General features: G+C 35.0%; 2 protein-coding genes across 4 annotated transcripts; both read left to right on the forward strand.

Annotated features, from left to right (window-relative positions):
* The first annotated feature begins 1528 nt into the window (after positions 1-1528).
* Positions 1529-5143, forward strand: LOC120336706 (putative small intestine urate exporter). 3 transcript variants are annotated; one of them, XM_078110298.1, is made up of 6 exons: positions 1529-1774; positions 2055-2252; positions 2724-2957; positions 3045-3219; positions 3404-3747; positions 5003-5143. In XM_078110298.1, exons 1-5 carry the CDS (start codon positions 1700-1702, stop codon positions 3532-3534), a joined length of 813 nt encoding a protein of 270 aa, XP_077966424.1. In that variant the 5' UTR covers positions 1529-1699; the 3' UTR covers positions 3535-3747; positions 5003-5143. The 3 variants fall into 3 exon arrangements, with proteins under 3 accessions (XP_077966424.1, XP_077966425.1, XP_077966423.1); XM_078110297.1 differs by having other exon boundaries at positions 1531-1774; positions 2052-2252; XM_078110299.1 differs by lacking the exon at positions 2055-2252.
* Positions 5144-10838: 5695 nt separating this feature from the next.
* On the forward strand, positions 10839-14391 carry LOC120335451 (sialin-like). Its single transcript, XM_039402952.2, has 10 exons — positions 10839-10922; positions 11225-11434; positions 11820-12053; positions 12306-12480; positions 12830-12954; positions 13000-13173; positions 13246-13486; positions 13558-13691; positions 13858-14020; positions 14194-14391. The coding sequence occupies exons 1-10, from the start codon at positions 10842-10844 to the stop codon at positions 14265-14267; spliced, it is 1611 nt and encodes a 536-aa protein (XP_039258886.2). The 5' UTR covers positions 10839-10841; the 3' UTR covers positions 14268-14391.
* Positions 14392-16418: the final 2027 nt, after the last annotated feature.

Below are 16418 nucleotides of genomic sequence, written 5' to 3' on the forward strand. Positions count from 1 at the left end.
GATCTGATTTCTTTTGGTCAGCTGTTCATTTTTTCGAGAATGAAGAGTCGCTTACAACGCGTGCGGTTGCATTTTGTCAAAATCGCTGTTCATTTTTTCGAGAATGAAGAGTCGCTTACAACGCGTGCGGTTGCATTTTGTCAAAATCGCTGAATGTTTTCGTGAGCGTGTTAGTTAATCCGTAAACACGTTTACGTATTTATTCCCTCTAAATAACAAATTTTCCTCAGCATATATATATATATATATATGTGTTGTGCCACGAGGACGATGGCAATTACTTTTTTTCTTTTACGGGACTGTGTAAACAGTGATAAGGACGAGGTATTATATAAACAACGGCGACGAGATGCTGAAAATAAGTAAAGGACTTGGTTTTGATTTAGGAGGCTCGCGACAGACTGCAAATACGATTTTAGATATTGCAAACTAAAAAATTCAGTTTACCTAGGGCACACATTTTAATTTGTTTGCTTTCGAGACCACACAGTCAATGTAAAATGAAACAGTCGATTGTGAGCGCAATGTACCTTTTGATCAATTCTAAAATTACCGACGGGCATAAGTGTAAAGTAATTTAATCAAATTTTTTTTTTGTCCCAAAATGAATTTTACTCCGCGGAATTTTATCGCAGACGAATAGATTTTTCTAACAGTAATATCTTTAAAATAGAGTGGAGCTAGTGCTGCAAGGACAGCTCAGATTTGTCGAGTTCACGAAATCGCAAAACAGGATATAATCGGGCACTATACCACGCATTTTATGTCCACAGATTGTCATAGTATTTCAGAGTAATAATGCTTTTATTTAGTCAAAGCAACCGCAGGTTAATTTGAACACAATTAAGTTAGTAAAACATTTTAAATATGCCCGTATGGATCACTTTGCGCAAAAAAGTTCATTATCTGTTGAAAAGTTAGTTATTTAGAGTTTAGACGAGTGGCGTAATAGTGACAACTGTTTCAGAAGCCATTTCGAGGCGATGAATATGTATTTTTGAGTTTTTAGTTCCATTATCGCCGCAGGAATGTGCCCAGGGTTGTACTTTTCCAGAATCGAAAATTGCAAAAAAATACGAATCCACCCGTTAGCAATTGCAGCCGACATCCAAAACAAATACTGCCATTGCTTGCTTATTTAAAATATGCAATTCATATACAAAATAAATTTAACATTACCAAAAGTTATGTGCTAATAGTACCGTAGTTACTCTAAAAAAATAAATCTGGCCTGTGATGACGCAAGAAATCCTGTAAAGAAATCAACCGCCGAGTTTGGTCCGCGTATTTTGCCTATATGTCTGTTATATGAGATGGTCACTTGAGTAAACATACTAAATAGACTATTTTAAAGATAGAACAAGAGACCAGTTAATCAGGTCAGTTGCATACAGTTAAATATTTGAGATTGCATAACGCAATGTATGAATTACGTATGGAATGCTGTGATAGATGATTGCAGTCGCCAAAGTTTGCAGGTTCTGTGTTGCGTGTTGGGGTGAAATTCATATTTAGTCTCGCTCATACTTGTATCAGAGGATGTTTTCATTACGTAAGGTTCATAAAACAACCTACATAAGTTTTGGCTTGTGTGTTCAGATTACTACCATGAAGATCAATAGTTCTTAATGGAACCTAACAAAGTGTATATTATTTACAATTATTTATTTATTAGATAGTGAGGGATGAGGGATAAAATATGTCTGAAAATTCGAAAACACTTGATCATACGAACGAAGGAGATTATGGCGGAAACATTTCATTATATAAGGAGGTAAAGGGGTTTACTGAGTATAATTTTTGTATGGCTATTATATATACAAAGTCTTAAAATACGCAACATATATATATATATGTTAGGGGAAAATAGTAAATTTGACATATATACGACGTAGAATTTCGTCAATCAATTTGACAAAACGATCATTGCCCTAATAATATTTTCCTAAAACGGTGTATTATGTCAGACTACGACACCAAGATAGTAATTTTACATTTTCCAATTTTTTGACGATGACAGTAATAACATTTGTTTTCTTTCTATCAAAAAGAAGATAACTCCTGGTTGCTATATCAAAGCGAGGCATGTACTGCTGATGATGTCATGTATTGCCAAGTTCAACTTATTTTCGCTGAGAAACAATCTCAGTATTGCTATTGTGGCCATGGTAAATCACACGGAAAAGACAACAAAAATCAACTCCTCTGATTTTTGCCCGGATCGCGGAAGTTCAGAAATCCCCAAAAATGAGGTAGTTTCTTTGCAATATCACCAGGAAATAAACTACAAAAGAGCATTAATGATAAATAAATTTATCATCAAACTAGATCCGAAAATAGTGAAATATATAATAAACTTAAATAGATAGAGTTTTTTCAAATTTAAACCAATCCATTTATTCGGTCGTCTTTCAATTTTATGTTTTACCCATCAAATATTTGAGACAAGATATATTAACTTGATTAAAAAAATTAAACAAGTATCTTTATTTTATTTCAAGCCTATTATATGTTGGACCAAGTTTCTGAGATTTTGAAATAAATATTAGCCTAATGGTAAATCCGGCACTGATCGTAGTTTTAGTGCCATGAAATTGCCAAGTTTTGGGTTTGGATTTCTGGGTTTAGATATTGACGTAGATTTCCAATCGGGACTTACGAATTTTTATGTACTATATGTACTATATTCTTAAATATGTATCAGCTCTCGGTATCTTTTTCAGAATGGAGTGTTCGACTGGGATATATGGCAGGAAACTTTGCTATTGGGAAGTTATTATTACGTATACCCATTTTCCAATATTGTCGGAGGATATTTGGCAAAAAGATTTGGAGTTAAACTTGTTTCCGGAATGTCTATGCTTTTTTCATCTATCCTTACAATATTAATCCCACTGATTGCCAACTCGGGCTTTGGTATGTTTGTGGCTGCAAGGATACTACTTGGAACACTACAGGTTAACTATTATTTACCCATTTGTTTTGTTCAGATCTTGGTGTTATGATTAAACGCTTATCCGTATATATTGAAATTATTATTTAAGGGACCAATTGCGCCATCTGTACATTCAGCTATAGGACAATGGATACCTCCATTGGAACGCTCAGCAGCAGTTGCTATCGTTTCCTCCGGAAACAGTATGGGACCACTACTCACTTTTCCTGTAGCAGGAATAATAGCGGATCAACTAGGATGGGAAGCAGTTTTTTATACAACTGGTACTTGTTGATTTTTAGAAGATTCAAAATAACGTGCCGCACTTGTGGTAGATATGCTAATGATATTACTGATATATATATAGGCTGATAATGCTGCTGACTAAAACATGGTAAACCGAAACATATAGTATATTGCAATAATATTCAAAGTATCTTTTTATGAAAATTCGTATTTTAATTGCAGGAGGTGTTGCATTACTATGCTCATTGCTGTGGTTTGCTATCATTCATGATTTACCATGTGACCATCCAAGAATTTCAGAAGAAGAAAAATCGTATATTGAAAAGGCAATGGAATCGAGTCAAGAGGCATGAATAAATAAGAGTTTTTGGATATTTTGTTTATGCGTAAAAGTATTAATTTAATTTTAGATAGCTGACGAACCAACTCCGTGGAAATCGATATTTGTGTCAATTCCAGTTTGGGCCGCAGCCATAGGATTTTTTGCCAGTAACTGGGGATTGGTTACGTGTATTTTACTGTTACCAACCTACATGTCTACAATACTACGATTTGACCTTGCTGCGGTAAGTTTTTTGGAAATTGTTGAATTGTTGTTGCTACAAAAATTGCTTTTCACCCCAACAACTGTCTCTATCGCCTTTTTGAACAATTGCATCACCACGACTACATGGAGATTCCCCGATTCTAGTGAGCACGTATAGCTTGTTAAAAAGCTTTATATTAATGAACAATTTTTCTTTGAATCATTTATTCCAATCCTATTTTTGTCAAAATCCGGCTGGGCTGCAAAGCAGTCATTCAAATTAGCTGAGTTTGAAAAATTAGTACACCGTGTAATCATTGTACCTTTATATCCACAATTCTGATCAGTGCTTCCTTGTTGAATACTGTATAACATTTTAGTATTATAAAATATACCTATATACCATTGCTTGGATTTATTAAAGATATAGACTGGAAGACATTTCAATGTCCCTTGCAACTACTGGCATAAATTAAGTTACTTGTAGGTATTCTGATATTTAATAAATTAATATAAAAAATACCTAGATAATATTGCTACGATTTGTTACACTTAAGAACACTACTATACCACAACCTGATACACTTTAATCAATACCATAACACAAAAACTGTAAAAGGCATCAAAAGTATTTTGTGGTTCTGATTTTTTATAATAGATTGCAACTGTAATAAAACAGTAACAATGTAGGAATTAGATCTGTCTACACATTAACTGTTTGTTGATTGGTTGTTTCTGGCACGAGTTTCGACTGACAAGAGTTTTGTCTAAGTTTGTCAACTTGGCGATAGACACCGGCATTAAAGAATAGACGATTGAAACACCTTATCAGATTTATTGCAATTCCGAAATATATATACAGAATGCAATCTTATAATTTTATCAAGACTAACTTCTTTTTGTTGAAAGACATTTTACGCTTTATATACCTAATCGAATAGCGAATAATATTAAAAAACATGATATCGTTATAAACAGAAATCATTATTATTATCTTAAGTAATTATGTACGTCGTACGGATTGGAACTTACATATACAATTATTTCAATGAGTGCTTAAATAACCTGAGAAAATAAGTTTTAGTTCGATAATAACCGAACGAAACATGTTCCTAAAACCTAAAGTTCTGTAATTTGATTCCTACGGAAGTCTTTGTTAGAATTTTTGGAAAAATTATTTTTGTTTTTATAATTTTAACTGAAATCGGGGTAAACTTATGGGGGTTGGGGCTATAACAACACGTATATGGAAATTTGATATGATATACTTAAGTCTGCATTACTATCCATTTCAGAGTGGAATTCTTTCAGCTCTTCCCTATTTGCTGCAGATCGTAACAATACTTATAGCTGGACATTTTAGTGACGTTATTCGCCGACGACGTATTGCAAAAACCGTTACAGTGAGAAAAGTAAATTCGTTCCTGAATCTCATTATTCCGAGTATATTCATTGTACTGGCTGGATACAGTGGTTGCAATGTTGTGGCAGCGGTTGGATTTTTCAGCCTGTCGATAGCTTTCCTAGCATTCAATGGTATGTGTATTGTGTGTAATGTTAAAATTAGTTCATAATTATTACAACTCGACCGTCTGTATTTTTAGCCACCAGTCACGAAGCAAACATTATTGATGTAGCACCAAGATATAGTGGAATGAATAAATTGCGGTATAGTCAATGCTCTTGGGAATATTCCTGGATTTCTTGCGCCTCAAATGGCCGGACTTATTCTTGCTAATGGTGTAAGTACGGCAATTTTAGCATGAAACTTTCAGTATTGCTGAAACGATTATCATCTTATTTTGTATATGTGTTGCATATTCTATTTAAGCAAACAATCGAGCAATGGCAACATGTGTTTTGGATGTCGGCTGCTGTTGCTACAAGTGGATTCGTATTTTTTGCCATTTTTGGTTCTGGAAAAGTACAACCATGGGCACATTCCTACGACGATAATGGGACTAAAAACTCGCGACACAAAGGTGATAAAGTTTCTTATGAAAGTTTGTTTGTGCAAAAATTATAACCATGTTACAGAACAAAAAAACCTTTTTCGCAAAATTCGAAAATACGTACATACATTTTTGTAGGTATACTCCTCAAAATTCGTATGGCATATAATTACCGTCAATAACAGAAATTTTGAAACTCCCGTTTTTGCATTAGATATTAGGATATTGATTGTCACTGCTCGATAACCAATTTTGTTTCCCCGTCCCGTGCAAAACTGTAATCATCATTTTCTCGTAATTTGTGTATGACTTGGGCCACGTTTTATAGTTGTTAGGCCGATCGTTTTATAGTTGTTGGAAAAAAAATTCAATTAATTTAGAAATGTTCAATAACAGCCATACAATACATTTTCTTTCATTATTGGAAATTAGGGTATGAATTAAATTTTAAGCTCTTTTCAGCATAACTGCACACTTTCCATTTAAAGATTAAAAATTGATCTGTTCAGACTTAAAATATTAGACATGTTTTAGTTTACATAGCCTTCAGCTCCGAAATCCCTCTATTAGCCATTTGCAATTATAAAATCAGTTGTATCCAATGACTTTTAGGGTTGCTTTCATTGTTTACGCGACAGTGACAGTAATATAATATCTTACAGCTAATGAGCGAACAGAACTTCAAACGACAATCGATTGAAGGTGCTGAAACCTGATCCAAAACTTTGAGCTTGGTGCAATATATTTTACGTATACATAGACAACACGAGGAATTGCGTTACAGGTTAATTTTATCGAGCGTGGCCTAAAGATGACGGATCTCTCGTCCATGAAAATGAGAGAACTGTGATAAACTGAACCTTATGATTCGGTGAGTTTGCTGAGTCAGAGCAATAAATAATCTCCCACTATGCTGTAACTGATTAACCAACTTGACACATTTTGGCTTGTTCAATTATCATGATGCAGAAATATGAACCTCATATTGAAATATACATGTACTTTGAATTTTTTTTTACATGGGAAGGTAATGGATAGAAAACATTCCTAACAAAAAGGGTACTAGAATGCAGGTAATCGTTTTTAAAATTATTAACTGGAGCAGACCTGTATATTTAATGAGTCCAAGAAATCATAATATCGTTGTAGTGATAGCCAACGATATGATAATTGGTGGCGAGCAGTGATTGGGGTACGAGATAGTTGCAAAGGACCTGCGGATGAATCTGCTGACTTTTGAAATGATTAGCTTGCTTCGTACAACTTCATTGAAAATACGTATACACCGAAAAGCTACAATGGTTGGTTGAATTATACATCTAATATTACGTCACGAGTTTCAACGGGACCTCGTCAGGGTTGCCCCAGATCAACGTAATGAAACGAAATGTCTGAAACTATTTTAATCGTTTTTAAAATTATTAACTGGAGCAGACTTAAATATGTAATGAGTCCAAGAAATCATAATATCGTTGTAGTGATAGCCAACGATATGATAATTGGTGGCGAGCAGTGATTGGGGTACGAGATAGTTGCAAAGGACCTGCGGATGAATCTGCTGACTTTTGAAATGATTAGCTTGCTTCGTACAACTTCATTGAAAATACGTATACACCGAAAAGCTACAATGGTTGGTTGAATCATACATCTAATATTACGTCACGAGTTTCAACGGGACCTCGTCAGGGTTGCCCCAGATCAACGTAATGAAACGAAATGTCTGAAACTATTTTATTTCGCAGCATGCCATTATTTCGAAGTCGTCCTTATATCCTTGCCGTATTTGACTGTTTGAATATTGTACGATGACAGTCACATTTGTATTGGCTATTAGAGCAGATTTCGAGTATATATGAATTCATTATGTATGCAGTTATTTGCCCAATATTCTTTCGCGGGCATGAGTTTAAACAAGTTCCATTATTTTTGCATCCACGTACATTTATTATACTGATAAATTGATGTTAGGACATTTGAACCCGCATATTTTTGCACCCACAGGCATTTGCACCTATACATTTGCACTCGTAGATTTTTTGCGACTATGGGCATGTATGTGGGTGCAAATGTTAGTGAGTGCAATTTCCGTGGGTGCAGATATTCGTGGGTTCAAATATTCTCGGGTACAAATGTACTCAAATGCAAATGTTTTGGGTAACAACTAAGGTATGATGGCTGCAAATGTCCGCGGATACATTTGCATCCATCTATACTCGCGTGCTAAAATATGGGTGGAAATGTCCGTCTGTGCAAGAGTATGTCCTGGATGTAATTAATGGTTGCAAACATACGCGGGTGCAAATGCGTCCGCCACCGTTTCAAAGTTGTAATTTGTTGTTTCAGTAAAACTTCATCACAGCGTCTGTATACTATTCATATTTCATCCAAACTCGGGTTAATTAACGTTCCTATAACCGTCGCATGTGTGTTTATTATTCAATGCAATGCATAGCATAGGTAGAAACGCATGAAATATCGTGAAAATGGCATTTTAAGGTCACGCTTTTGTATTTGAGAAATAGTAGCTTCATATTTATCAAGCATTCATATCAATGCTAGATTAGGCATATTTTGTTCCATTTGCTCAAATAAGAGGTTTAATAGCTTGGATACTTTATTTTCAGTAAAATAATGATGCAGTAGTCAGGGATGGCCAATTCGTTTCCGTCCAATGAAAACATTCTCGATAGAAACTTGCGCGTGATTGTTTTCATCACTCATCAGCGTAACGTGTTATTTAGGCCGTAAACGCCTTTACGTTTGTGTTATTTTCTCTAAAACGAAAATTTTCCACAAATTTGTTCCACGATAACGATGACAATTATTTTATTTTTGTACGCGCACGGAATTGTGAATCTGGTAAATACGTTCATTGGCGGCGAGTTTCTAAAGACAACGCAACTTTTTGATTGAAAAGCGGCAATTTAAAATACTGAAAATAAAACCGCAAACAATATAAGTTTTATTGAGGCCCACGAAAATTTATAAAACGCTTTTCTAGGCAGTGAAAATCGCAAAATTTCGTGGGCCTACCGTACATATTATGTTTGGTCGGGCGTTTAGAAACGTATCGTCACGAATTGAGGGCGGGATTTGCCTGATTATTCATTACTTTAAATTGTCGTCGAATATTTTCGTGTTAACATTATACAAGGTTTGAAACGCGACTTTTTCCCGGGTTGTGAGAATGTATATAATATAATAAATCTAAAGTATATTCAATCAATTTTATTGTGATGAAATAAATTTTACTCCGAGATTCTACAGCAGATTTATGGATTTTTCGAACGGTTTTATCTAAAAATAATCAGAGTGTCAGCATTTCGATTGAGCGGAGTCACTGTTAACAAGTAGGCCTACATCTAAATATTTGCCGAATTCGCAAAATACGGATCTGAACATTATTTAATCGGGCAGTTTACCACACGTTTTTATTCTTATGATCGCCGATTGCAATGGTATATAAGAGTGGTGAGGATTTTATTTTGTCGACGCAACCGCAGGTTAAATTGAAGACAATTAAATTAATAAAGCGAGACATTTTAAATATGCCCGTATCGGTCACGAATTCATGAGTTTGCACCACAGAAAAATATATATTCGTTGTTATATCATTTGTTGTAAAAGTCGACTCTTTTAAAAGGTGGCATAATCGTGGCGATGAATATGTATTTTTAATTTACTGCTAAACTTTATATGTATATTCATTGTATGAAATGAATTATACACTACACTTAACAGGATTTTATATCATTATTGGAGATTTTTCTAACGGCGATACCGAGTTGGCAAGATTGCAAAAATACGTATTAAAATTAAATACATCAGGCGGTTTATCTCGTACTTTTAGGTCACAGATCGCTGTGGACCGGATAATAATGTTTTTTTGACTAAGAAGAAGCAACCGCGAGTTACGTTGGACACATTAAGTTGATTTATAAAGATATTTTAGAATCTCGTAGTTGTCATGGATTGAATATTTTATGTAACAGGATGATCACTATACGCTGAAAAGACGGCTCTTTTAACGAGCGCGGAATCGCGGTGGGTGTTACAGGCGGCATTGGGAATTTCCGATTTCGAAAATCCTGGCTGCGCGGCTGGTAGTGGTGGTAATCTATTCTCTATTAATTTATTTCTAATTTCAAACACAACAATATGTTACACATATTAACAATATGGTTCACATAAATTAATATACAAATATACTGGTAGGTAGTAGAAATACCCTAAGCTTAAATATTAGAATTTTTAAAGGCATAATGAATTTTCGATTGTTGTTGCTTGTTTCAGTTGCCTGTATTGCCAATAAATTTGATTACTCACAGAAAATATACACAATTATCTGAAAACAAGTAGCATTTTTGTCAATAGACTTGACTATTATCGTAATATCATGGTACCAATGATAGAAAGCGTCAGACAACTCCTTGGCTATCTTTTCATATGGTCATTTGTACAAAGTGAATAATTTTAATAAACTGACTGTGTCAGAAGTTGCTATTATTTTTTATCGATAGCTATAAACTATCAATTACTTTGTATACATATACTGTTGGTTTGTGGCTTTATTCTGATATTTCTATTGAAGCTTATTTCCTAATTTACTGGGTTTTAATAAACTAAAACAAAAATGTGTTATTTTCGATTTTAGAATGTATTCGGAATTCCAGATTCGAAAACATTATTTTAGAATGTATTCGGAATAGTTTAGTATTCGGAAATGGCCATCCCTGGCAGTAGTAAAATCAACCAATGTTTTTTTTTAAATCTAGACTCAAAATACGTCGCTATTAGACTCCAGAGCGATTTGTAAAATAGCCTGTAGTAAACAAAGCGTTTGTGTTGAATGAGCTATGTAAAAAACTAACCTTCCCCTGTAAAGTTCGAAGTCTGTTGTGCACTTTTTTAGAATTGAAAGCGACGTTCGTCGCACTTCTGAGGAAGTCAATCAAATGGTTTATGAACAAACACCTATAAAAGACATCCTCTTTTGAGAAATAAAACTCTCTGGACAGTTTACTCATTCACACGGGATACATGGGAACATATTTGACAATAAAGCAGATTGGGAAAAAAGAATTGAAAATCCATCTCAGGATACAAATACATTATGATTGCTTTGTATTTTAGAACACATCCTTATTTATTAGGCAAATATTTGGACATGACTAAATAAAACATGTCTACAAATACACGAACAAGGAAAATCAATACAAAGAAGCAGAATGCAGTCGAAAATACTTCATACGAAAACGAGGAGGTAAGAATTCGAAGTCCAAGCAAATTTATCTTTAAAGTCAGAGTTTACTATATCTTCTGTATATACATATAAAGTAATGTCACCTTATATAAGTTTTAAAATGCCATATATGAATATATTCATTAGTTTATTATTATTTTAACAGCATACACTTGTCTCAAATATCTCTTTGAAATTAGGGTATAAAGTCACCTGTAATTACATTTTGTAGTAGGCTATATATAATTTTAACGCTAACTTTCGTCTTCAATTGCAAAGTGAGGTCTGTTGTTAAAATTAATTTACGTTATGCTTTTCCCAAGACTGAAAACACATCGATTGGCTGCTATATCAAAGCAAGGCATATAATTGTGTTGATGTCTTTTATTGCGAAGTTCAACTCATATTCGATGAGAACCAATCTCAGTGTTGCTGTTGTTGCCATGGTGAATCAAACTGACGAAAATACTTCAAATAACACATCTGATGTTTGTCCTGACCATGGAAGTTCAGAAATAGATGAAATTGGAGAGGTATTTTGCTTATAATATATCACAAACTTAAAGAAAAAGGCAAAATTATTTTAACGTAAATTGAAATACGATGCTCTGCGCATACTTTATTAAACAGATGTTTGTGATTTTTTAATAACGATATGCCGACAAGAACAACATATTTACTGAACGATCCATACGTACTCTTCATTTCCAATAAATACGCCAATAACATGGTCAGTTCTGATTTGAAATTGAACTGACAGTTAAAAGTTTGTGTTTTGCCGTTCAAATGCGGTATTTTTCGGTTCATAGACAAAAAAGGGTGCACTGTCTAATATTATACAAATATATTTTTGCGTATATTCATCAAATATATATCATTAGTTGTATTACTAAAATGTTATGGCTGTATGATTTTCAGAATGGGTCTTTCAACTGGGATATTGGACAAGAAAGTTTGCTTTTAGGATGCTATTATTACGGATATATAATTTCGAATTTTGTTGGTGGGTATTTGGCAAAAAGATTTGGAATAAAACTCGTGCTTGGAATCTCGATGTTCTTGTCTTCTATTGTCACAATATTAAGTCCTCCGATTGCTAAAGCCAGTTTCGGACTGTTTGTGGCTGCGAGAACACTACTTGGAGCGCTGCAGGTTAATTGTTATTCCATTCCGAATCTGAATACCACTGGGACTGAGTGCAAAAAATGTTTTAAAAGTAAACGTCACCATGCAATAACCAGCTCAATACCTCCAAGAATTTTAATGGCAACAACGAAATCTGACTTACATTTGATAACAAAGAAGCTGTCATTCAGTGAATACTGGTCTTTTGACATTTTGATTCTTCCAACTCCACCATATCCACTAATAAAATGCAAACTTGTTCTAATTTTAACAATAAAGGGACCAATTTCGCCATCAGTTCATGCTGCTATTGGCAAATGGATTCCACCGCTGGAACTAACGAAAGCTGTTGCAATAGCTTCTTCTGGAAATTGTATCGGAACACTAGTCACACTCCCCGTAGCCGGAATAATAGCAGATCAACTAGGATGGGAAGAAGTTTTTTATATAACTGGTATTTCTTGATTTAAAATGAATTTTGTTCATTTTATACTGATATATTTATAAACATTAAATGTTAGTTCGCAAATTTCTGATAATTTCGAAATTGAATAAACAACAGGGTAATGCTCAAATTTTTGGACAGGAAGATGAGCTCATCGATTGGTTCACGATCTATATGGACGTGTTCGTGGTTGTCGTGGTCATGTAGAGATTTGCATAAGTTGATTAGCCTAATGAACTAGAAGAAACATTTTTGTATTAGTTATGTATTATAGTTATATGTCGATTAAAGCCGGCGTTGTGTTCGGAAAAATATAATCTTGTTACAATATAAGATTTAATAAACCATTTTATTACAGGCGGTATCGCTTTACCATGCTCATTGCTATTGATTGCTCTCGTTCATGATTCACCATCTGATCATCCAAGAATTTCAGAAGAAGAAAAATCGTATATTGAAAAGACAACGGGGATATCTCAAGAGGCGCGAGCGAAGAAGTAAATTTTTCATATTTTTATAGGTGTAATTAACTTATTGCAATTTCAGGAAAATGACCAACCCACTCCATGGAAGTCAATATTTACGTCCATTCCACTTTGGGCCACAACTGTAGGAGTTTTTGCCTGTAATTGGGCAACGCACACGTACTTGTCGTTACTGCCAACGTACATGTCATCAATACTTCGATTTAATCTTGCCGCTGTGAGTATTGCAAACCATACACTTTTTATCGATTCTAGCTGTTATATACTTACATTGTAATATGCATTGCAGAGTGGAACACTGTCTGCCCTTCCTTATTTGTTGCAATTCTTGACCTTGCTGGTAGCTGGATATTTTTGTGATATCATTCGTCAACGACGTATCGCAAAAACAGTTACAGTAAGAAAAGTGAATTCATTTTTGTCTCTCGTTATTCCGAGTATATTCATTGTACTAGCCGGCTACAGTGGTTGCAATGTTGCGGCTGCAGTGAGTTTTTTCAGCATTTCGGTAGCCTTTCTTGCATTTAATGGTATGTATAATAATACAATATAGTTATCTCACTTCTTTAAGAATATTTGTTTACTGTTTTGTATATCATAGTGACAAGTCATGAAGCAAATATCATAGATTTAGCACCAAGATATAGTGGAATAACTTGCGGAGTAATTAATGCAATTGCAAACTTTCCCGGGTTTCTCGCGCCTCAGATGGCTGGTCTCATTCTTCTGAACGGGGTAAGTTCCATAAAATCGTTGTTGTGGTCGTGGCAACATACTTTAAAATCATGCCTGATCATGTACCGAAGTCCCGTTGCCAGACGCTTTGTGTATATGTTATGTTTCCAAATTATTTCAATCCCAGTTTTTTGACGTTAAAATATTTATATAAATTTTATTCAAGCAAACCATCCAGCAATGGCAGTATGTATTTTGGATGTCGGCAGTAGTTGCTACTGTGGGATTCATATTTTTTGCTATCTTTGGTTCTGGACAAGTACAACCTTGGGCCCTTCTTTCCGATTGCAATGATACTTCAATTTCCGACATAGTGTCATCTAGCAAAGGTGATATGAAAAGTTTTTAATTGCTATTTTTAACATAACACGATAATCAAAATCTTGTTTTAAGAGTTGGTGGTTATTACACAGCATAATTATTTAAATATTAAAACATCTTTTCTATTTTAACGCTTTAACGACTGGTAATAGATAATGAACATTATTGTATTGTTTTACAGTTTATGAACGATCAGAAAATATACCTACTTTCAATAAGAAGGAACCCACAGATGTTCTGAATGATAAACTTTGATTCTCACGTTTTATATCTGGCGCCAGAGGGTATCGATATCCCACAAGAAATGCCATGTACTTGATACTCCTTCATCAGATATAAATATAGTCAAATACGATATTTTATGAGTAGGCCTATGAAGGTCTTTGAAAGAGAATACAATAAATATTCCTGTATATACCAGAGAAGGTTCATTGAAAACCGCGAATTTCTAAGATGAAGTGTATGGATAAAAAGTAGGGCTAATTTAGCAGCAGAATTGAAGAGAAAAAGAGCAGAAAGTTTAGGCAAACAAATTCCTTTATAAACACTATAAAATGTGAGTTGAGTGAAACCACATTTCGTGAATGAAAACCCTTTTAGAAGCTTGAAGATACTTTCGAACCACTCATAATTATAACTCCACCACAGATTAGAATAAGCCGGTTACGAGCTGTGGCAGGAACACATGCGAAAGTGGGCAGGAATATTTTTTGCACGGGGTACCTTTAATTTGTTCAACTATCTACGAACGCCAACTTTCATACTTTCTCGAAATCAAAACACAAAACCTCGATTATAGTGAAATTTTTGGCCCCTGGTCCGAAAACCTTGCCCCACTGAGTCTAGAATATCGAGCAGTGGTCGGCAAACTTTATATACTTGCGGGCCAAATATATACATTTCCGGTAGCGTGCGGGCCGCATTTTTTTCGCTTACGAACAATTGCCACAATTGAACTTCCAAATTATTGCGAACTTCCTACTTTCTATTGTTGTGTTAAAAGCCTGCCACAATGAGACATGGATGTGGCCTTTTTAATATATTATCAATCAATGCATTGTTTTTATATACCGGCATTTACTTATTATCAATGTTGAGGATGATGTTGTTTCCGTGTCAGGGTCAAAGCGTTAAAATCAAATGGCAACTTCATTGCCCATCGGTACGTCGCCCTAATGACGATCTGACAAGCGAGTTCGAAATTTATTCTTAATGTAATGCATTTTAGATAAAGCTGCTCACAGGAATATGTGCTTTCGAACGTGCACATTATACGTTTGGTACTAACGCACATATGAGCAGTGGGGCAGCCCCGGGTCAAATTAAATTTCGTATTTGCAATGACACGTTTCTTAATGAAGTTCAACATGTCCCATAATAGCTGCGATCTGAACCTGATTTAAAAAGCGCAAAAAACAAAAATATTTTCTCGTCCAAGCACTTTGGAATGTTCGACCTTCGTCGCTAACCGTTTCCCAAACATTTTTAAATTTAAAAATGAACGTGACTTTTAATTACAACCAACGACGTTCGTCAAGTAAATGATATAGAACTGACGCTACTGATTACAAAACAAGCGCCGTACAGCAGCGGGCCGCTTTTGGCCCGCGGGCCGCAGTTTGCCAACCCCTGCTCTAAAGCATGACTGGATATATGACGATATCAGTAGAGTAACGTTACCTATACCATGCTATATTTTACCGACGACTGACAGCTGTATTAAACAACATCTGTATTTGGTAACTTGAACTTACATACCATTACCAGCCATCTCTCTAAACTTTGCATCATCATAGGATTTATATATTTATTCCGGGGGGGGAGCAGATAAGACGGCATAATCCTATGGCGAACCATTCCATGTCGGGCACGGATGCTCATGTTGGGCACGGGATCGAACTAGCGAACCCTCGCAGGGTAATCAGAGGTGCGATGGCATGCGTATTCCTAACGATTAGCACGATGCGTCACACCGCCGAGCACCATAATCCTAAATACCTTCTAACAGACAAATGACATGGGACATAATCATGTTAACCGTAACCAAGTAGCCTACATTAATCACAAGTCAGGATTATGGTTGCTGTGCATTTCAATACCTACTAACCATCGAATGCTAGGGCATGTGCTAAATGCGCTGAACAAACAAGGTCAGCTTCTCTTCGACTGAGATCGACAGAAATCTTGATAATGCCTTGCAATCAACTGGTCGATGATAAATTCTTACTCAAAAAAGAATCACTATTACAAGCCTTTATCAATTAAATAATCCTATTCTGACAATTATCGAATCATGCTTTACAAATGTTCAGAAAAAACGACGAAAGTCTATTTCGTAGGTTCACTCAATGACATGTCTAATTTAGAATATTAAATGAATAAGTTCAAAAACACCGACAAACGAAA

The sequence above is a fragment of the Styela clava genome, chromosome 2 (genome assembly GCF_964204865.1).
Source record: "Styela clava chromosome 2, kaStyClav1.hap1.2, whole genome shotgun sequence".
In the NCBI taxonomy this organism is placed as follows: domain Eukaryota; kingdom Metazoa; phylum Chordata; class Ascidiacea; order Stolidobranchia; family Styelidae; genus Styela; species Styela clava.

What these genes read in the sequence shown, in the direction of transcription:
- LOC120336706 (XM_078110297.1), top strand. Translation starts at nt 1,700, where the DNA reads ATGTCTGAAAATTCGAAAACACTTGATCATACGAACGAAGGAGATTAT. An exon ending in CAGAAATCCCCAAAAATGAG is followed by an intron (nt 2,253 to 2,723) that starts GTAGTTTCTTTG and finishes TATCTTTTTCAG; the next exon opens with AATGGAGTGTTCGACTGGGA. An exon ending in TACTACTTGGAACACTACAG is followed by an intron (nt 2,958 to 3,044) that starts GTTAACTATTAT and finishes TTATTATTTAAG; the next exon opens with GGACCAATTGCGCCATCTGT.
- LOC120335451 (XM_039402952.2), top strand. Translation starts at nt 10,842, where the DNA reads ATGTCTACAAATACACGAACAAGGAAAATCAATACAAAGAAGCAGAAT. An exon ending in CTTCATACGAAAACGAGGAG is followed by an intron (nt 10,923 to 11,224) that starts GTAAGAATTCGA and finishes GCTTTTCCCAAG; the next exon opens with ACTGAAAACACATCGATTGG. An exon ending in TTCGATTTAATCTTGCCGCT is followed by an intron (nt 13,174 to 13,245) that starts GTGAGTATTGCA and finishes TATGCATTGCAG; the next exon opens with AGTGGAACACTGTCTGCCCT.